The sequence below is a fragment of the Crinia signifera genome, chromosome 11 (genome assembly GCF_055691185.1).
Source record: "Crinia signifera chromosome 11, ASM5569118v1, whole genome shotgun sequence".
NCBI classification, from domain to species: domain Eukaryota; kingdom Metazoa; phylum Chordata; class Amphibia; order Anura; family Myobatrachidae; genus Crinia; species Crinia signifera.
Genome location: NC_139227.1, coordinates 68,329,792 through 68,352,957, shown reverse-complemented (window position 1 = coordinate 68,352,957; position 23,166 = coordinate 68,329,792). Strand labels below are relative to the sequence as shown.

The following is a 23,166-nucleotide window of genomic DNA, read 5'->3' as shown; positions in this document are numbered from 1 at the left end:
GCCAGTAATGACAAGTGCAAGGGGGCCCCCCGCTCTAAAGTACCCCGGGCCCCCCAAAGGCTTAATCTGCCACTGGTGCAACTTAAATGTAGAGATTGTTTTGGTAATAGTGTGTGAGGCCATGCGGATGCATGCTTTACAAACATAGCTGTAGGCCTATAATTTGTACAGCAATGTCCTAAATTTAAAATACTAAGGAGTGCTTAAGCCACAACAATGTCATAACCCTTAAATAGCACAGGCTAATTGTGAGGTTAGAGGACAGTCCCCCAAAACCAAAGTACCAATTGGGATACAGCATACATTCATTGATGAAGGAGTAATTGAATTAATGTTATTTACTATGTACAGTATGTGTGTGTTAACATATTATTTTTTAGTACTGTGTTTACAGCAGACCCATCTTCAATGTAGTTTCTAAATGTATGTGCCCTTCACACATAACTCTGAACTTTTTATTATGTACAAATACAACAAACATTTGTGTATGTTATATATTAATTTTTTGTTTTATCCCTTCATTACAGACACTGAACAGCAGCAGGAGGAGGTGGCAGCCCTAATACGGGAGATCATGCTGACCCTCGTGTACCTCCAGCTCCTTTTTGGCCTTCTGGAGGCCCGCCTTTAATTTTTTATTTATCCCCCCCCCCTTTTTATTTTTGGATAAAATAAAAGTTTGATTACAGTTCGAAATTGCCTGTGTTTTTAATAATAAATATGTTAGAGGGCGTGTAAGGGTAGGTACATACAGATGTGTACTGTAAGTTATACTTGTCATTTGAGGTGAGGGGTAATGATTGATGTGTGAATGTGTGTGTTTTTGAGTAAAATAACACATAGTGAAAATGCATGAATGTTTAATGTTGTTCGATTAAAACATCACACATAACATCAGGGTAGGTATACATGTTACACATTTTGGACAAACTAATTACGGACATAATTTAGTACATATACAGAAACACCAACATAACTTGATTTAAAAGTAACAGCAATATGGGGACACATAGATAGTGATTAAAATGCCACATTAGAACATAACAAATATACATGTAATGTGGGTTCAAATGTAGTTTTATTAGGTCTTTATTAAGGTAGACAATTGAGTTAATAGAAAACAATAATTGAATAACAAATAGATTAATTAATCAATTATCAGATTAGTAGTTGAGAGGCAAGATTTGCAGGTCCATATATGTGAAGGGTATGCCAGCGTGCACGGACGTACGCTCACTCTCACGAGCGGTGACATAAGCTGAGTTTTCCATTGAAAACAATAGGGACCCGTCCGTGCAAACTGGCGTACGCTTAGATCTCCGCAAGAAGTCGGTGGGGAGACGGAGGAAAGACGGCCGTACACGGCGCCGTACGCTCAGTTGTACGCCTGTTGTCGGAGTGCAAGGGCTGGCCCGTCCGCGTACGTTGCCGTACGCTCATTTGTACGCCACTCCCCTTCTACGGTATTTCTGCCCGTACGTAAGCGGCTGATTTGTGGGTGGACTTAACCCCAACGGCCGCGTACGGCTAGCGTGCGGTAATAGTGAACGTACGCACGTTTGGCCGCTCCGATCAGAATAATGCCCCAAGTGTGGGAAGTTAATTTAGGAGTGGCAAATAAAAAGCAGCCTTGTTGTAGCTTGCCACTGCAATCTTGTTAGCAATTAAAATAGCTCCGGTGTCTTACTTCCAGCAGTCATGGATGACCATAAGGTTCCTCAGAATGGGCCTGATTCTCTAAGCTTCAAAGGAACATTTTTCAAACACAGTCTGTGACATGGCAGGTAGGAGCTGATTGGCTGGGTGATTATCACTCTCCATTTCATCACTTTTGAAGTTTAGAGAATCTAACCCAAGGTCATTAATCGACCAATTGTGTCCAATGGTTGTGTCTTGGTACGCAGGTGGTGTCAGAGACGCTGCTAGTGGGCATCTCCATACAATTTCCGGCAGCTTCGACATTGCCTGTATTCACACAGCCACTGCGTACACAAGGATAAACAATAGAGAAAATCAAAGGTAGAGCTGTATCAATGTATACATTTTTAAGCATAGGGTTTAATATACATATCAAGGTAAAACATGCCGGAAAAATGCATAAAATAAATCACATATTGTATGTCCCAATGTATCACCAACACATTCGTTGTACTGTACTAAGACAACTTTTTCCTTGAAGTACAAGGTAGGCAGGCCAAAGTGAATAGTCCTTGGTGTGGAGGAGCTGGTTCGAGGAGTAAATGACAAGTCTTCTGTATGTCCCAATGTGTCACCAACACGTTTTGTTGTACTAATACAACTTTTTCCTTGAGTACAACGAAACGTGTTGTAACATTGAAACGCGTAGCCAATGTTATTACTAGGTTATTGCCTAGGGGGCCTGGTTATTAGTGTACATTGCTTTTTTTGTGTGGTTTTGATGTTGAGAATAGGGACTTTTTCCTCAGTAGCCTATAAAGAAAGCCATACTTCTTCAGTCTCTTACCTAGAAGTAACCAGTTGGCAAGAAAGGTGGTGTGCATTAGCAGAGCAAAGAGAATGGGTGGGGTGTAAAGGGAGATAAGGTCAGAGATGTAAGTCGTAGAGGAGTGGGTGAGGGCTTTGTAAGTGAGTGAGAGAAGCTTGAATTGGATTCTAAAGGGGAAGGGAAACCAGTTAAGGGCTACTAAGAGAGGGGAGGTGTAGAGTATTTTAACAGCAAAAGCTTCGAAAGTTAGTGTTCTACCTTCTGTGTTTGTGCATGTGTGAGATGTAGTTTCACTCTTTGCCAGAAGATGGCAGTATTTCGGAGACTCACGGACATTAGACATCTATAAAGATGATCAAGGTTTGTTTTTTCTTCAAATACTTTTTTTATTTGGTTTAAACTAAACACCACAAGTAATAACTGAAACATTTTAATGCACAATCAAGAATAAGCAAGATGTGACATATGTATAATAGATAAAAGAATACCATCCAAACAACACAGTATTACTAATTCAAAGATATAAAGCTTTTATTAAGAACAGATGCTCAATAATACCATTCTTCTTATAGTCAAAAGAGATTCTGTACATTCAACCATTAATGAAGTTGACACAGAGTAACCATGTTATCCATCATGTATATTTTAAGTATTTCAAATTCAAATGCAATTTCTAATAAAGGAAAAGGGGGAAAAATGTATCAGGTGAGGGGATTACAGGGGGGGGGGGGGGGGGGGGAGCCACACAACACAACCCAGTCATTAAGATCTCCTCTGAAATTTTAAGGGAAATTATAGTTTGATGTATTTTATATATTGTAAGGAAAGTCCTAAGTCTTTATCACTGTACCCAGGGCGCCATCGGGCCCTGGTAAAATGAAGGGACGTAACCAATGGGAGGGCCAAGAACATACATTAAAACTATAGGGAAGTAGTTGTAAAGCAGTGGTCAGGGAACAGGGGTAAATTACCTCAAATCGGGTAAAAATGAAATTCCTGGGGGTATATGCATTCTATATGCATGCCCAATATGTTTTTTAAGCTTATCCATAGAGCCTACTTCACCCCAGATAGGCTGCATAGGATTTGGCCATCGACCTCTAACTTTTGTTGGGCAAAATGTGGAAACATCTGGAATATTTATCATTTATTCTTGGCGTGCCCTTCTCTGCAGCCTCTCTGGAAGGAAGTCTTTCAGATGATGGGCTTAATTGTAGACCAAACTATCCTCCCGGACCCAGCATAAGCATTGCTTCATATTTTCCCGTCACATCTCACAGTAGCTGACAGATACATCTTAGGACATGTCCTTATTGCCACTCAAGCCGTTATTGCCAAACTGTGGAAAACCGATACAATTTCCTCCATTGAGCCTATTCGCAACAAAATACACAGTCATTTTGTATACGAGACCACTGGTGCCAAATACTCTTCCTCTCCAAACTCTATTGTCATGAAATGGTTTGGATGGTCTCTTTTCATTGATAAAATGGGCTTCTCGACCGTTTACAGCAGCCCTCCCGACTTTTCTGTACTAGATTCTCAGTGAATACCTGACTCTTTTGGGGCGTGGCCACGGCGGTGCGGGAGTGAGGTGTGTGGTAGGAGCTCCCTGAGAGACTATCCGGCATGTATCTCTATTCCCCGATGTGGTGATGTTTCTGGGAGTGAGGATCCCTGCTGTATCCCTACCGGCGGTGCGACTGAGCAGGGCCTCAGACCTGTGATGCGTGGTGTGGACCGAGAGAGCTGGCGCAGGCTGTGACGCACAAGTGAGACACGCTGGTGCGCGACGAGCGGCGCCGGACGCCGTGACAGAACACAGGCCGCGGCGTGCAGCGGCGTCTGAAGGGGAAGCGGAGACTGTTCCCCCGCTGCTCAGTGGATCTGGTGTACCTGGCCACCCGCAAGCCCCCTGATATTCCCAAACACAGATCTAAGCGGTGGTATCGCGGAGTGGAACACGCCTGGCTGCTGGTGCTCTTTGAGGAGGCGTCTGGGGGCAGTTGGAACCTGGTGTGCTGGATGCGCCCGGGGTGTCAGAGGATCGATAAAGGAGAAGTGATGCCAGTGAAGGCATCAGAGCAGCAGAGTACTAGAAGACCATAAGCCCCACGATTAATTCTCATTAAAACAAGGTACTTTTCTCCCTTTTGCTTTATATCAATCTGGCTGTGCCCCTCTTGAAGTGGTGGGAAGGAGGCAAAAAGTGAGTCTATACAACGGCTGTGATACTGGGCTTTATATCAAGCCCTACTTGCTTTCTCCTGTGAGCCCCTCATCTAGACAATCCAGCACAACAGCATACTTTGAATGAGGTGGTGGGACTGGGGCTATATTCCGGAGGAAACGGAGTATTAGTTGGAGCTTGTGTTACTGCTCCTTGCCAGTCCCTCTGATTGGACTCCAGCGCAATACGTATTTGCCCATTGTCGGTATTATTTACTGTGGTGTTTTTTCTCTACGGCTAAGATGGGCAAAACTGGGAACACCAACGCTGCAGCCAAATTAGAAAAATATGCCCGGTCAAAAACATCAACTCCTGCGTCCACACCCCTGTCAACACCAACTAAAGGGACTGAACAACAGGAGGTACCAGACATATCTCTACAACAGCTTATGGAAGCAATAAAAAGCTGCGAAGGGAAGTTGTTAGAGAAAGTGTCAGATCTCCAGTCAGATGTGGCACTTATGAGACAAGACATTAAAGTCGTGAAAGAACAAGTCAAAGAAGCTGAAGGCCGTGTCTCTAAGCTTGAAGATAGCAACATTACCCTGGTAGAGAAAGTGGAGTCGCTATCCAAGCAAATGGTGGAATTGAAATTAAAGCTTAATGATCTTGAGGGGAGAGGACGAAGAAATAATGTCAGAATCGTGGGATTGCCTGAGAAAGAAGAAGGGACTGACCCCATAAAATTTATTGAACGCTGGCTAATAGATAAGTTTGGACAACAAGCTTTCTCTAAATTCTTCTCAGTTGAGCGAGCGCACCGGGTTCCTCTGAGACCTTTGCCACCTGGCGCTCCGCCAAGAACAATGATTATAAAAATGTTACACTTCCAGGACAGAGACTCAGTATTGCGATTGGCTCGAGAAAAAAACACCATTGAACACAATGGGGCAAGGGTCTCCTTTTTTCCGGATTATGCCATTGAAACGCAAAAAGAAAGAACTAAGTTTATTGAAATTAAACGAAGATTGCGTGAAAAGGGCATTAAATATGCCATGCTATATCCTGCTAAGCTCAGGGTGATGGCAGGTGCAGAAACAGTTTTTTTCACAAATCCGAGAGATGCCGCTTGTTGGTTGGATAAATGGGCTCCTGGCCCATATCAGACGGCAGCAGGGAGAGATTAAGGGGAAAGAGAATTTGTTATAACAATGAAGTGAAATTTCTTTCAGGGAGCTCACCGCACTATGGTGGCTTAAATAGTTAGAGCCCTCAGGGTTAGATCCTAGTGGGGAAGGGGGAGAGGAGACTTAGGTATGCCAGGGGAGGGAATGGTATACAGGGAGGGTGGCGGGGGGGTGGGATGGCGGGTGAATGTTAATTGTTGTATTGTTTATGTTTATGTGAGTAGGCACTTGTTAATTCTATGCTCTTTATGGAATAATATACCAATGAGGCAGTGTCCGGCCTCCCAGTCAAGAAGTGATAAACCGCCATGAGGCCTGAGAATATCAAAGCCCTAGCTTGGAATATACGGGGGGCCAATGACAAAATTAAGCGCTCATTGGTGCTGCATAAGCTGAAAGAATATGGGGCAGATATAATGTGCTTATCAGAAACACACCTGGCGGGCAAGAAAGTCATGGCCCTAAAAAGACCGTGGATTGGGCACTACTTCCACGCCCCTTTTACCTCATCATCTAGGGGGGTATCGGTATTAATTAAGAAATCACTTCCATTTATATGTAACAGGGTATTGATAGATCCCCAGGGCTGTTACGTATTTCTTGACTGTGTGGTTGGACAAACGCAATTGATTGTCCTGTCAATATATATTCCTCCTCCGTTTGCATATAAGATTCTCAATAAGGCCATCGAGTTTATTTCTATTTCACCTCAGTCTATGGTTCTATGTATGGGAGATTTTAATAATGTACTTAACCCCATGCTCGATAGATGGAGTAACACGCTGAAAAGAGGTCACGGTACGAGCACAAGTTTCGCTAAATTTATTGACGATATAGGGTGGGTGGACCCGTGGAGGTTCTTTAACCCGAATAAAGAACAGTATTCTTGCTTCTCCCAGTCCCATATGGCGTTATCAAGGATAGATTTAATTTTGGTCTCCAAAGAGTTTATGCCTTTGATCCGTGACATCAATTATAAAGCCCGGGGAATCTCAGACCACTCACCAGTGAGTGTCGAGTTCGACGGTGCTGCGGATCAGGGCAATAGATTCTTGAGATTTAATCCCAGATGGCTGAACAAAATTGACCCGAATGATGAGTTAATAAAAAATTGGAAGGAGTTTTGGGAGCATAATAGTGGCACTGCCAGTATATATGTTGTATGGGATACTTTAAAAGCATATATCAGGGGTACCCTTAAGAAAAAAATTGCCGAGGTTAAAAAGAACACTAGAGATAGAATTCTAGAGAAAGAAAAGGAATGCTTGAACAAAGAAAAACAGTACTATAGGGATAAATCAGAGGTGATATTTCAGGCATGGCAGGCGGCACAATCTACATGGTTGGAAGAGATCAAACAGGTCAATATTAATATATTGGCGCATAAAACCTCACAAAGATACCAAGGGGAAGACCGAATAGGGAAGTATTTAGCTTTCATTGCTCAGTCAGAAAAACCTTCTAATATAATTATGCAAGTCAAAAATCAGGCTGGCAATATGGTTAAATCATCTTCCAAGGTGGGGGAGGCATTTGTCACGCACTTTAGCCAATTATATGCTAGTCAGCTGCAACACAGTAAACAGGATATAGGAAATTATATTAATAATATCCAGCTCCCTAAATTGGATGAATCAGATCAGCAGATGTTAGATGCCCCATTGACACTGACAGAAGTATATAAAGCCATAAACATGCTCCCTAAAGGTAAAGCTCCTGGACTAGATGGATTACCTGTTGAAATCTATAAAAAGTATAGTAAACTATTGGCTCCAGTGTTATTTGAAACGCTTAGAGATAGTTTCGATCAAGGGTGTCTCCCAAAATCACTCTCAGAGGCTAATATTATATTGATCTTAAAATCAGATAAGAATCCGACAGAATTAGACTCATACCGTCCCATATCTTTAATATCAGTGGAAGCCAAGGTAGTGGCAAAAATTTTGGCTAATAGATTAATTAAATGTATTAATAAATTGATCAATCCGGATCAAACCGGCTTTATGCCAGGTAAGACCACTAGCATAAATATTCGGAAATTATATACACATCTCCAACTGGGTGGGGTAAAAAATAGTAACGAGGCCGCTGTCGTATCACTTGACGCGATAAAAGCCTTTGATGCGGTAGAGTGGCCATTTCTATGGGCGCTGCTCCAAGCCTATGGCTTCGGGCTTAATTACATCAGATGGATTCAGCTTTTATACACTAACCCCTCTGCTAGAGTCTCAGTAAACGGGTGGACTTCATCGGCCTTTGGCTTAGCCAGAGGCACTCGACAAGGGTGTCCCCTGTCTCCATTCTTATTCGCCCTGGCGATTGAGCCCTTGGCAACGATAATTAGGCAGCATCCGGGTATAATGGGTTTCACCACTAAAGATCGGATAGACAAAGTCTCCTTATACGCGGATGATCTGCTAATATTTTTAAATCAATGTAGTCATTCACTCCCGTTGGTCTTACAACTGATCAGTGAATATGGGGACTATTCAGGATTGAGAATAAATTGGGCCAAGTCAAATGTCCTCCCAGTAGGTGGGCCAGGCAAATTGACATCAGATGCATTGTTCCCCTTAAAAAAAGTTAAATCCTTTAAATATTTAGGAATTATAATATCTAGTGTACCAAAAGAATACATTGAATTAAATATAAACCCGTTATTGGTATGGCTTAAAAAAAAGGTAAAAATCTGGAGCAGGCTTCCGTTAATTGTCGCCGGTAGGGTAAATCTAATAAAAATGTCAGTATTACCGAAAATATTATATATAATTCAGCAGGCCCCGATATACTTACCCAGTTCCCTATTTAGGAAATTAAATAGTATTCTTGGTTCATTTATATGGAATGGTTCTCGGCCTAAGATCAAGCTGATCCATCTGATGAGAGACCGAACAGATGGGGGTTTAGGCCTCCCTGACCTTCGCAATTACTATCTAGCTGCTCAGGCAATGCAATTAAAGTCTTGGTTCAGGGAGCAGGATGAGGAACATTACTTAGTCAAGGCCTTGGTAGAAGTATCTACGCCAGATATGTCACCAATGAATAGACTAACACAAGGCAGGAAGTACTCCTTAGATCTACCAATAGTTACACAGGCAGTGAAAACATGGCTAGAGATTAAGAAAATATTAGAGGTGGATTACTTGGATGAAGAACTTAGGATAATAGATGTACTAGAATTAAATGAAATAAAATCTCTGCAAATTCTTGAGGTGTGGCATTCCCACTCAGTGATATATGTTTCCCAGTTTTACGATTTAAATGGGATAAAAGCATTCACCCAGTTAAAAGAAGAATACGATCTCCCAAGATCTTACCTCTTTAGATATTTTCAATTAAGAAGTGCTCTGATAGCGAAGATTAAACAACCATTACCCATGTTTAGCGAAACAGACGTAAAGAGGATTCTTAAATCTAACAACAATAAAGGCCTTACCTCTAAGATTTACAACTTGCTAAAAGATGGCAAATTGGGACAGGACCTGGTACATGTTAGGGAAAAATGGGAAGGCGATATAGGGGCTTTGACCGATTTAGAATGGTGCTCAGCTAAATCCGCAGTGGCTATGGCCACAAGTTCATTGCGTATCCAACAAACACAACTGTTTATATTGCATCGGTCATATATAACCCCCAGCAGGCTGAGTAAATTTAAGGGCAATGGTCCAACTACTTGCCCCAAATGTGGAGCTATATCTGGCACATTTATTCATCTAATATGGGAGTGTAATCTTGTAGCTGAGTATTGGGATAGTGTTAAAAGGGTTATATCTACTACGGGAATTCCAAGTGAACTGTTATCGGATAGATGCTGTATATTGGGTATAGTCCCAGGAGGAATTGACAGGAAGGATAGAACCTATATTATTAATGTACTATCGATTGCAAAGGTTATTATTGGGAGAATGTGGATGTCAAATATCGCACCGGAAGTGGAAGCATGGAAAGCACGAGTAAATTTTATTGTAGAACAAGAAAGACGTCTAGCACATAGAAATCAAACATTAAATAAATACCACTTAATTTGGGATCACTGGATACAATCCCCTTATTACAATAAAAGTTAAATGATAAATGATGTGCACAATAGGTATTTTCCTTGTTAGTAGTGTATTATGTAAATCTTAGTTTTTCTTTTTTTTTTCTCTCTCACTTTGACACGTTGCACTTTGAATAAGGAACTGAACTAAATAAGAGTCACTAAAAAATAAGGTTGTACACTTGAGAAACGATTAAGGGTAACACAAAAAAGATAGAGTAGTAATATCATCCATATTCTCTCATAAGGACTAGGGACCAAGGGTTGAGCAAGTGTGAAATTAAGGTCGGGAGAGACTGGAAATAAAGAGCATTGTCAAGGGTATATTGTGAGCCGGTTAAAGCAGGTGCCTACTAATAAAAATGTAAATGTATGTATGTAATTGTATGTATGTAAATGTCTTTTGTCCGCTTTTTCTATGGATGTTATAATTGCAAAATTAATAAAGATCATAAAAAAAAAAAAAAAGAAAAAAAAAAGAATACCTGACTCTTTTTGTTCATTAAGGTGTGGGATGAGCGCTAAAAGAATAGATAGAAGAATAGTGCAGATAAAAGTTGGAAAAAAACACCTGAAAAAAAAAATTTGGGTTAAATGAATGTAAACAGCTCTTTTGAAAAGTTGCTGACAGGTCCGTGGAGGCTGCTATGCTAACCCTACCTCTAAGCCCGAGGAACGGGTGGGAGATTGGAATCAGTGCGGCTGGATGTTAAGAAGCCGTCTTCTCCGTCTCCGTCTGCCGGGTGACGTCACTTAACTCCGTAACGAGCGGCGGGTGCCGTGACAGCTTGGAAATCCTTATAGAGGAGGAGGCATGCAGGAAGGAACCACGGTGTAGTCTACAAGACAGACGGAGACGGAGAAGACGGCTTCTTAACATCCAGCCGCACTGATTCCAATCTCCCACCCGCTCCCCGGGCTTAGAGGTAGGGTTAGCATAGCAGCCTCCACGGACCTGTCAGCAACTTTTCAAAAGAGCTGTTTACATTCATTTAACCCCAATTTTTTTTTTCAGGTGTTTTTTTCCAACTTTTATCTGCACTATTCTTCTATCTATTCTTTTAGCGCTCATCCCACACCTTATTGTTCTGTAAATTTCATTGAGCTGCTTTCCTCCGTTTTAGCGCAGTGCCCACTTCCATATATTCTTTTTGTTCATTGCTTTTACTGTTCTTTGTAGACTCAGTCAATATTAAAGGAATAGCTTCTGGTCAGATACGATATATGTGATAATTGTTATTTTTTTTTAATTTACTGTTTTTCTTCTTTGTCCCCCCCCCCCCATTTTTTTCTCTTCTGCACCCCCTATTATTTTGACAAAAAACTTGCAATAAAAACTTAATGTTTAAAAAAAGACTTATTTATTTTCTCCTATTGCATAAGTCATGTCTGTCTGTTTGTCTGTTTCTGTCTTGGGGGGAGAATGTAACAAGTTCAAAATACCGGTAAATATCTTTTCTGAAAATGATTTGTCTTCTATTTCTGATATGAAGCTATTGAATTCAGTGGGGTCAGTGGGGCCTCAGTTTTTAGAAACACATTAAAATATGCCATCAATATCCACTGTGTATGTGCTATGGATCTGGCAGCTTCCGAGACATGCACACATTGTAAGCAGTCTCTTTGTTAATGATGGTCTGGACTGGCCGTTCTAGGAGAGGATCCCTTCTCAGGGCCGTCTTAACATTATATTGGGCCCCTGAGCAAAAAATTCACTGCCCCCGCCCCCCCCCCCCCCACCTCAGTCTGGGATGGATACAGGGGGAAGCAGGTGGACAGCGTGAGCAGTGGTGAAGCAGGCAGTCCAGGCAGTGTATAGTTACCCTATACACCCACCCAGCAGAGTACAGAAATATCTCCCCTGTGGCAGTGGCAGGTGGCGAGCAGCGACACAGCGGGGATCCGGTCAGACTCATCGCCGCAGCAGGAATCCGGGCAGCGGCGGGTGGGAGCTTGTAGTCCAAAGACTGTAGTCAGCGGTGGCAGAATTTGAAAAATTTAAAAGATAGTCCGGCCACTGATTGGCTGAGAGAGAGCAGCCAATCAGCGGCTGGCCTAACTTTAGAATTTTCAAATTTTGCCAACGCTGTCCGCAGTGTCTGATGCTCACTCAGCACTTCCAGGACACTGCAGACTACTACAAGCACCCAGCCGCCAGCGCTGCCTGGATCCCCACTACAGCACTGCTTGCCACCCGCCACTGCAGCTCCCTAGGGGGGATATGTCTGCACACTGCTGGGCGGGTGTATAGGGTAACTACAGCCTGGAGTGTCCTCATCTGCTCCTCTGCTCATCCCTGCAGCCTGTGGCACAGGGGCATTGCCAGTGCTGCCACAGCCACACCGACCTGTGCGATTCCTGCGCCCGCACCCCGGGCTGCATCTCCCTGCCAGCAGGAGGAGGATGCAGCCTCCGGGGGAGTGACCGGGACCCGGAGCCGCTTCAGTGTCATCTGTCTGCAACCACTTTCCATTTCTACTAGCCACGTCCTCCCAGCCACTGCCCCCGTGTCATCTTTCCAATTGGGGTGGGCCCCTAGAACCCTTGCCCATTATGCCCAATGGGAAACACAGCACTGTATAGGTGCAAAAGATTCATCTGAAATGGGTGTCCAATTTCCATCCACCCTACAATCAGCATGGAGGCTAGCTTACAGGCCCAAGTATTTCCATAGTTGTCCTTGCATAATGTGCTGGGACCACACACATTGAGGAAACTATGAAGCTCTACAGCCAAGTCTAGTAACTACATTTTATCTACTTAGTTTACAATATTATTTATCAGAGAGCACAAAATCAAATGTATGTATAATACTAATATTATAATAACAATGCTATTGACAAATAACTTTTATATTTTGTTTGTTTTATTTAAATTCATTTTTTTGTATCTATTTAGATACTGTGATTGCTTTGCAAATGGTGAATTCTGCTGCAACTGCAACTGTAACAATTGTTATAACAATATAAACCATCATCATGACCGCATTAAAGCTATAAAGGTAATGAAATATCACTAAGATTGTACAGCTTACACCTTACTTGTGGAAAATAATAGTAAACATTCTGAACCTCATTCAAAGTGGGCTCAAATTAGCATTTAATTTGCACCCATGAATAAAATCACATTTTGCTACCTCTACAGACTTGACCGCAAATGTGAGAAGCATCCGACAAAGTCCTAGAAATAAATATAACATTTTTACTTCTCTTTGGGGGGTCCATTTATTAAGGATCACATATACAATGAGATCTGGGCAGAATATTACCACTCAGGATTGCATTTTAATATGCGATCCTAACGTGGGGATGCATTATTCTGAATACGCAGGGACAGGACTCCGAAAAGAGCCCAGTGAAGCGCTCAGCCAGATGCCGGGGGGTCTGTGTATGTGTGGTCAGTGCTGACCCCTCGCTGACCACACTGCCACCAGTGACAGTGCAGTTTGTAGTCCATAGGCTACAATGAGCTACCTCCATCTCAGAATAGTAACCTATGGGGGTTGCGGCCGGCGGTGGTGCAGGAGGGATCGGAGATTTATTGCTGCAGTCCCTCCTGATACATTCAGGTGATACTTAATATTTACGGATAACCCTTTTGGGGATTTAGTAGCAAATGTTAAATGATAAATGGGCCCCAGAGTCCACTCTAATAAACATCTCAGCAGCCTTCCTGTTATCTTTTAATAAACATGTGCTCAGTGCACTGTACCTCTATTATGAGGTCACAGAAGTTGTACTATATTTTAATCATTAAGTGTATCATAAAAGTGCCCATACACTAGTGCGATTTTGGACGATTTCAACACATTGGGCCAATAAATCAGATAAAAAGTGATCAAATGCGCTGTAAATTGCATCAAGAGCCAAGCATCCGCAAGTCATCCCACATTGAAGATGTGCCATTTGCAGTGGTGTAGCTAGGTGCCACGGTGCCCGGAGCAAGGGTATGTTTTGCACCCCCCACACACACACACACACATTTTTGCGAACTTTGTAATACCCATTACACATAAACAACATGACATAAGGCCCATTACATACTCCGTAATGCCCATTACACATTTGACACATAGGTGCCACTTACCTACATGCTTATTGCTAGGAAGTTCATGCTCGATGCCAGGGGCTTCATGCTTGATGCCAAGGGGGACTGAAATTGCTCATTGCCAAGGGGGACTGAAATAGCTCATTGCCAAGGGGGACTAAATCCTGCACCCCCCGTTTGCTCCCTGCTCTGCTCGGCTTAGCTGTGGCTGCCCTGTCCGCCGCTATTATCAATAATATAGATAGATAGAGAGATGTTTCATATGTGTGTGTGTGTAAATTAAAAAGTGGACGGGGGAGAGGGGGGCGGTAGAGAGAGAGAGAGCGGCGCTGCTCACCGCTCTGCAACTGCCGTCTGCACTGCATTCAGCGCGCCTAGTGGCAGCGCTGTCTCTCATTCGGACAGACAGGCAGAGCAGGGACTCGGACAGTGGCGTAACTATAAATTTTGCTCCCCCGAGCCCAAAAACGTTTGAGCCCCCTCCAGCTTATATCATGTATATGACTGTGGGGGGTAAGTGTGCTATATATATATATATATATATATATATATATATATATATATATATATATATATATACTGGAAATGAACAGGCGGCACTCGGAGACGTCCAATAACGGTGAAATCAGTCAAGCTTTACTTGGGCACAGTTTAAAGTGCTCGCAATGCTTTGGGCACGGTGCCTCGCTATGCTCGCCACACTATTTTATTCTCCCACCATGCCCTAGTGGATGGTAGGGCATGAAATACCACCTGTCGGCACATGTCGGCTCAAAAAAACAGTGAAAGACCCCATATCGACCTTTTGACTGTCAACCTAGACCCTGTCGAAAAAATAATGACCTTTCGACCTAGAATCATGTCGACCTAGACCCATGTCGACCTAATGGTGTCGACCTAATGACTGAAGACCATCATACTGTAGACCAAATGACCGCATCCCGATCAGGGAATCAATCATTTGTCCTGGATTCTCTTTGCTAATTGGACAGCCCCAGAAATTTAGGCGTAAGGCTACCTTATTCACACCAGTTAAATTAACAAGACAAATTGAATTTCCCCATTAATGGAGCTCTTTCACTCGTGTTTATTCCCCACACTGTAGATTACACAATTTTTATAGGTATAAATATAAATATATAATTTTCACATTTAAATATACTTTTATTTTAGGCTTGTCTAGACAGAAATCCAGACGCCTTCCAGCCTAAGATTGGTAAGGTAAAAACTGGCGATTCTCAACCTCGTCATACAAAGGGATGCAACTGCAAACGCTCTGGTTGTCTAAAAAATTATTGTGAATGTTTTGAGGTAAAACCCCTCTGATAATGAATCTTTTATAAGCTTTAGTGATCGAGGCCCTCTCACATTCTGTTGCTTTCATTTCTATCGTATTCCTAATCATTCAAAAATATCACCTCTGTAATTGGACACTAGGCCCAATTCAGATATGTTACGGTACTCCAAAAGGGTGGCAGGGCCCAAAAAAGTCCCTTGCGGATTCACTGTGCTCGCCACAGGTTATATTCCTCCTCTATGGGGTCAATTTCGCCCCCCTGCCCTGATGGTCAGGGTTTGCGCATGTGCATGTCTGCGCATATGCAAACCCTGACTGCAAATGGCTGCGGTGAGTTTCTCACTTGCCAGACAGTTCGCAGAGGGTCTGACAGGGGTGGAGAGGGGCGGTGGCAATGCTGGGCCATGGGAACGCCCAGTATTTTATGGGTGTCCTCATGCAAACGCTGGGCCTTCCCATATGCAGGCGGGCCGATGCCTGGCGGGGCAGGTGGCTGATGTCACATGACATCAGCCTCCCGTCCTGTCTTCATTCCGGGGCCGCAAATATCAGTCAGTTGAAACTGACTGATATTTGGGAATGCAGGAAACCATCAAATAATTTCCCCTGCAGCGGCGGCATGCGAGGATGTGTCTTCGGTATGTGTCTTGGTGGTTGGCTAGTCAGGGAAGAGGGTGGAGTTTAGTGGTGTATGTGCTCAGGGTGGGGGGGATTAAATTGCCAGATAAATCGATCTTGCCTGGCCAATTTAGGGCCTTATTCTAGTTCACTCTTTCTGACAAAATCCTTCTTAGATGGAAGAAACCATGTGCACTGCAGGTGGGGCAGATGTTACTTGTGCATAGAGATTTAGATTTGGGTGGGGTTTTACTTCAAAGTGAGATCTATATTGCAGTGTAAAAATAAAGCAGCCAGTATTTACCCTGCACAGAAACAAAATAACTCACCTAAATCTAATTCTCTCTGCACATGTTACATCTGCCCCCCTACAGTGCACATGGTTTTGTCCATCTAAGAAGGATTTTGTCAGAAAGAGTGAACTAGAATAAGGCCCTTAGTGTGGAAGGTGCCACACTTTACGCAACAGGATCTCAAACAAAAGTGTTCAGTACCCCAAAGAGCAGTGAGCATTTTTGTCTAATTCCGTATTCGGGTGGGCTGGTAAAGGATGTGAGAGAAGATGCTGTTGCCTGCATTTAAACACTGCGGTAACAGAAATTCACACCCTTTGCCTGTAATTGAAACCATTGTGGGTCAGATTCAATTGTTTGCACTGCTTAATGCAGCTATTCAAATGTAGTTCCATTTGGGTCCATCATGCTGCCGGCGCCGACATTTCAACTCACCCCTCCCAGGGGGTGGCGAGCTAAAAGTCATGACGAGTCACCCGTTTGAATGTGCTATGTGCGGCTAAACCTGACCTTTAATGGGCACGATCAGCTTGAAGAAATACATCAATTGCATATCGCCCACGATCTCCCTCCTGAGTCTATCACAAAATTAAAGATGACTCAGAGAGAGGCAAATGGCAGGTGTTGAACTTCACAAACGCCAGCTCCACACTTTCACCTGAGATTCTGGGACGTCTGTTGATGTGTGGGTGGTGGCGGGAGCAGCAAGCTGAAGTTTTACCTAGGGTTCTGAAAAAAACTTGTACCGCCCCTGGCAGGGCTGTATTTCTACAAATATTTGTTTATACAAATAACAAGTAGCCATTGAAATGTGTGTTCTTCATCATAGGGTAAAATAATGTGCTCTTCTATATGTAAATGCCTCGACTGCAAAAACTGCAAAGAAGGTCCAGAGCATAAATCTCTTAGGAATATGCAGCACGAAAGAGATGCAGGAAGGTAGGAATCAGCAGAATATAGCACACAGGCACAATGGTAGCTTTGCGAACATGGAAGCACTTACGCAATGCTTTGCTGTTCTTATATCCTTCAACATTAGGGCAGGGTAGTAAATATATTCCCTTCATGGTGAGGACCCAGATGTGACATCAGGTGAGGGCGGAAGCTGCTTGATGCCCTTACAGCTTTTTTAAATTTGGAACCAAATTCACTCACCATGTTTTGTTTGGCACGAATCACGATTCAGGCCAGGTTACTATTCCCAATAGAAGATGATGTGGACCTAGTGCATGATGGGAAAGGTCTCTCCGGTGAAGGGAATCTAGGTGCTACCATATGCACCCTGCAAGGGCTGAAGGAAGGATTTGATGGTGTTAGTTCACACAGTTAGTTCAATTGGCAGAGTTTGATGGTTCTTCACTGTATGCACAAGATATCAGAATCGGCTTTATTGGCCAGCTAGACACAGAGAGATATGGTGCCAATCGCACAGGACATTAATCAGAACTGCGGACCCTCAAGGAATTTTGGACATACCTAAATTGGCATATTGGATGAGGGTGTGCTACCACAGGACAACACAATATGAACACAAGCTAGAGAGTAAAAGTTTGTCCTTGTTGTGGTGCACCTAAAATCAGTTTAAAAATGTACTTTTATTGAAAAACCTATACAAAATCCTGCAAAATATTTTCTAAGAGACACACAACATGTAGTGATATACACAAAGACAATAACAGTGTTTTAAAAGAATGAGTTGGTGGGCATGTGTGTTACCAGGGGTTAACTTTAAATTTAAGTAGACCCAGATGGGTGGATTCCCAGAAAAGTACTTCAACAAATCATTAAAATATGAATTTATTAAAAAGTATACTTATCAGCGGTTATTATCAGCAGAATTTCCAATATTTATTTTATTATTTATTAACAGTTTCTTATATAGCGCACACATATTCCGCAGCGCTGTACAGAGTATAGTTGAACATCAGTCCCTGCCCCAGTGGAGCTTACAATCTTTGGGGCAGATGTATTAAGCCTGGCGAAGAGATAAACTGGAGATAAAGTGAAAGGAGATAACGCACCAGCCAATCAACTTCCAACTGTCATATTTCAAACACAGCTGATTGGCCGGTGCGTTATCTCCTTCCACTTTATCTCCAGTTTATCTCTTCACCAGGCTTAATACATCTGCCCCTATATTCCCTAACTAGATATATACACACACACAGACATTTTAGGGTTAATTTGTTGGGAGCCAACAATATATTAGAAACTAAAATAGTCTAAATCAGCTTAAGGGAACATATATATGTATATATTCCCTTCTTGTCCTACCACCATTTATATTCATATGACAAACACCCACTATACTTCTAAATACTATATTGTATACTAAAGCAATAATTTATACATATTATATTATATGGTATATTCCTACCACGTTAGATTACAACCCTTTCTGACATAGAATTGAATTGTCAGTATACAACCTGACATAGAATGATTAACTACTGTGTCGGACCAGGAGCACGGACACCAGACCCCGGGACCTACCTACGGGCTCAAGATAGGTAAGTATCAGTATGTGTGGGCTTTGGATGAAATAAAGTTTTATTTTCAATGTGTGTCAGTGTGTTTATTTTACTATTTTTAATAATGTGGAATTACAAGTGTCAGCGGGCCCTTTAATGCTCTGCATGCTGGGACTTGTGGTTATCCAAGTCCCAGCATGCAGGGGAGGTGTGCTGGAACTCATAGTTCCACAGCATTAGACAATAGTTACTTCTATTTTTGACACCATTTTATCAGCCCGGTGGCCACCACTCCAGATCTACCGGGGACAGCACCAGGCTTCAGCCTGGCCAGGTAAATCCTGGAGGGGGTAGACCCCTTTATTGGGGGGGTCCCCACTACCCCAGGACCCCTGGCCAGGCTGACTGGTCGGTAGGGCTGAATGCTTTGGCCGGGGGGACTTGTATAAACAGTCTCCCCCTGGCTGTGGCATTACCCTGCTGGCTGGTTAGGCCTGGGGCTGGTTCTTAAAATACAGGGGACCCCTTGTCATTTTGTCCCCCGTATTTTGGGAACCAGTCCTGGCCCTGGGGCTGGTTTTAAAAAATTCAGCGGAGTCCTACTTGAATGGTTTCCTGATTTTTTTAATACCAACCCGACTCTTTCAGCCTGGTGCTGGTTACGGCCGTGGGGAAGGGGACCCCACGCTGTTTTTATTTATGTATTTTTCTATTTTTTACACACTGCAGCCTGCACAGATCTGATTTATCCGTGCAAAATGAAGTGTATTTTCCAGCGTATTTGACCAGCAATTAGCGGAATGGTGATTCCTATTCGTATTCTGTCGATGGTGTATTTTTTCATATTTGTAAATACAAATACGAATGTCCCATCAATACGAATACGAATAATAGTATTTTTGGCATAGTAAATGCCAAAAATACGAGTACGCCCCCCAAAAAATCGTAGTTTACTATGAAAATATGAAAAAATTCCCCCATAGACTCTGGCATTGTGCCAGCATTTACTCTGCATGCACCGTGTATCCGTGAACACATGTATTACTCCCGAATTCCGTTTGATGTTCTTTATGTTCTTAATGTGACACCGGTATTAAGCAGACCTCCAAAAGACCTAGAGCCTGATTCATATTTGTATACAATGCCAATGTTCATGCATCTGTGCATTTATCAGCAGACTCTATCCATGCTGCCTGCACTATGCTGCTAGTACTATGGATTGTTTGAGGATGTCCCAGACCGGTATCTTACTTAGTGGGGTGGTGGTGGTGGTGGGGGGGGGGGGGGGGGGTTGTCGTATGTAGGCAGGGCAATCCCAGGTAATTTTTTTGGTCCTGGGATTGAAAAACTGTAAATTCTGGGACACCACAAACTGCTTAAAAGCAATCCTTCAGCGAGCTGATTTGGAGGAGTGGGTGAAAGTAGCGGCCAAAGGCAGGCAGCGGAAGCGGTGGGGAGACAAACGGGGGAGAGAGAGTGGTGAAGGCCGGCGGTGGGGATGGCTGGCGTGTGGCTGCGCAGCATGATCTCTAACATCACGCTGCGTAGCCGCACCACATGTTTTCCAAGGCAGCATCTAAGCAGAGCGCTGCTGGTGCTCAGCACTGCCTAGCACAAAGGGATGAAATGTGCATGCACATTTCAATCCCGAAATCCCAGGATTGGAGGACCCAATCCTGGGCAAATATTGCCCTAAATCCCAGTATCCTGATGATCCTGATCCCGGGAAGTGCATCCCTAGTCATATACTAATTACCTGCCACTGAGATTATGCCCCAATCTGAGAATTGGATCCCTCTTCCAAAGATTTATTTTTTAAAATATATAATTTTATTTGATGGAAAATATGGGCATGTACGCCCCTGTTTGGGCCACACCCCCTCTGGCAGTACCTGGGACCATCGCTGCTCTCTACGACCTGCACATGTCCACATTAGGAATAAATCAGCAACCTACAGTATATACAGTAATTGTAGCATTGACAATCCTCTCTTGTTTACTTTCTCTCTAGTATTGTACGAATTTGTACTTCCATGGAAGTAGTGAGAGCGACCTGTGCTTGTCTTCTAGCTCAGGCTGAAGAAGCAGAAAAACAAGGATATTCTGCTTGCCTGGCAGAGCAAAAAGTAATTGAAGAATTTGGAAAATGTTTAGCACAGATATTACACCCAGTTGTCCAAGGAAAAACCTGCTCATGAGGGTTATACAGTCTATCATTTATTCAATTACTACTTTCGTTTTTCTCTACTGTTGTATACGGTATACAAGGGGCGAGTAAGTGGGGTGTTTATGTTAATGTTCTGGATTAATTGAAATAGTTGTTCTTTGTTGGCTATATGAATGGAAATGATGCGATAGGGATTTCTTGCAAGGATTCCATCAATAGCACTTGGAAAAGATTAGGCGGGAAATGTAATAGGGTGAGAGAATCAGAAAGTGAGAGAATTGGTAAGATATCACTAGTTTTTTAAAGAGGCAATCATTTTCACTGCAAAGCCAGTTGGATTTTGAAGTGTAAATGATTGCCGCTTTAAAAAACTGGAGATTTCTTACCAATTCTCTCATCCTATTACATTTCCCCCTCGATTTCCCAATAGCAGAAGTCATGCACAGGGGGCAGGATATTAAGAAATACATTTTAGGGTTGAGTTTTGTTAGATTACAGGTTTACATGTTCATCTATTGGAGAACTTTACAAAATATATGAAATACAGCATATTACAGTAAATACAGTATATTAGTAAAGGTAAATGTGTCTGTGGCATATTTCTACATTCTAGGAAAGAGCAGTGATGCAACTAGCACCATGTTACTAGATGCTGTGGGGGAAATCTACTGAGATGGGATTTTGCTGTGGGCAACCAATCAGATTCTACTTCTTATTTATTTTGCACCTTCTAGAAGATAATAGATAGTCTCTGATTGGTTGCCCATAGCAAGATCAAATGTGAAATAGAACTACCATCTTAGTAAATTAGTTTGTGCGGCACCCCTATGTACAGTAGCGCACACAGGGGGGGTTTCTGGGTACCCAGAAACCCCCCCCAGGAGTCTAAGGGCCCTAGGTTGAAAGCTGAGGGTCCCCTCTTTCCATGGGTACAAGAATTTTAAAAATCGGCCCTTGGGAACCGGAGATATCTGACTTCAAATCAGTGGTCCCCATCCAAGCCTGTTAATTGCTCTTCCAAGTCAGATATTTCAGGTTCTGTCTGACTCAAAATTTCTCTGAGGGTATATTCCGAAAGGACTCTCCCCCATTGGTGGACACTAGTAGCTTGTCTCTACTGTTCCCAGAACCAGAGATATCAGCCTTCCAGCAGCTGGTTACTGCTCCAGCTCCACACACCTGGTATGTAGTATTATATACTCGTGGGCAGATTGCTCTGCCTTCTGAACTCTCATCCCCTAGTCCCCATTACCATTTGGTAGGTGGGATTCTCTAGTTTTTAAATCCATTAAAATCTAATAAATGTATTTCTGGGAACTAGAGATATCTTCAGTCAAGTAAGCTGTCTCCCACCAGAAAATTATGAATAATGAGCCCACTCCACTATACACCTCTCCTCTGCATATTAAACATCCTCTACCACCCTGGAAGTTATTTGTCAGGGCCCCTTCATTCAGCCCAATGCCCCCTTCTACCACCCCATCTCCCACCATCTGTGCAGTAAAGGGGTAATTAATGGAAATTACTGATCCAGACACTACATGCTGAGCAGTTGATAAATACCCCCTACCACCCGGGGGACATCAAAGCTCCCCCCACCCCTACCGCTGGAGGATCAGTAGTGGCCCCAATACATTGCTATGCCCAGGGGTCTACACTGCTGTTGACGCCCCTGTATGTATATATATATATATATATATATATACATATATATATATGTCTATCTATAATACTTTAACTGACCCGGCATATACTGGGTCACCTAAGTGTCCATCTCTGTGCTTTGCTCCGCCCCCCTGGAAACCCCCTTCTGAAAATCCTGCGTTTGCCACTGATGTGCGCACATCTCTTTATGCATACTGCTAATGTGTCTGGGCCTACACACTTGGAGCATCTACCAGAGTTTCTGAGGTGTTGCTCCTCACTGATGACTGGGTATGTGTTACTGGATGGCAACTCAGTGACAACACGGTATGTGCATGTAGGAGCGGCATCCTATGGGCATTCCATGCTGGGCGTGTAGACAGAAATGCATACTATATTAAGCTGTGGGCATGCACAGGTCACTAAGATTCCTGTCAGATCTTCTGCACGAAGCATGAGGTAGGGGAAAGGGACATTGCTAGTCACAGAGTAAAGGTGGCAGAGCGATCTCATTGAAACGCCACCTACAGAATACTGGCAGGCCAGATCTTCACATAGGTCTTCTGATCATAGGAAATGGGCAGACTTGCAACCACATTATGTGCAACTCATAAATAGCCCCTGCATGTAACAGAGCTCCTGTCACAAAGTGGCTACATAGACCTGCTTACACTATAAGTAGTGGCTGATTCAAATGTTTGCTCAGGTTAGCTGGCCAGTAATGTCAGTATTCACCTGTAGCTGGGGTTCAGCACAGCAAGGTTGC

General features: G+C 43.1%; 1 protein-coding gene across 9 annotated transcripts in view; it reads left to right on the top strand.

The window, feature by feature from the left end:
• The window catches only part of LOC146045897 (tesmin-like), a 144,558-nt gene that overhangs the window by 107,164 nt on the left and 14,228 nt on the right, over nucleotides 1-23,166 (top strand). For 5 of the 9 annotated variants that reach the window (XM_083165015.1, XM_083165016.1, XM_083165013.1 and 2 more), the window contains 3 exons: nucleotides 12,762-12,864; nucleotides 15,084-15,221; nucleotides 16,948-17,057. In XM_083165015.1, coding sequence (XP_083021141.1) covers nucleotides 12,762-12,864; nucleotides 15,084-15,221; nucleotides 16,948-17,057 — 351 coding nt within the window. Of the gene's footprint in view, nucleotides 1-12,761; nucleotides 12,865-15,083; nucleotides 15,222-16,947; nucleotides 17,058-20,600; nucleotides 21,424-23,166 lie in introns of those variants that run through there. The other 4 variants (XM_083165012.1, XM_083165014.1, XM_083165018.1 and 1 more) reach the window with 4 other exon arrangements.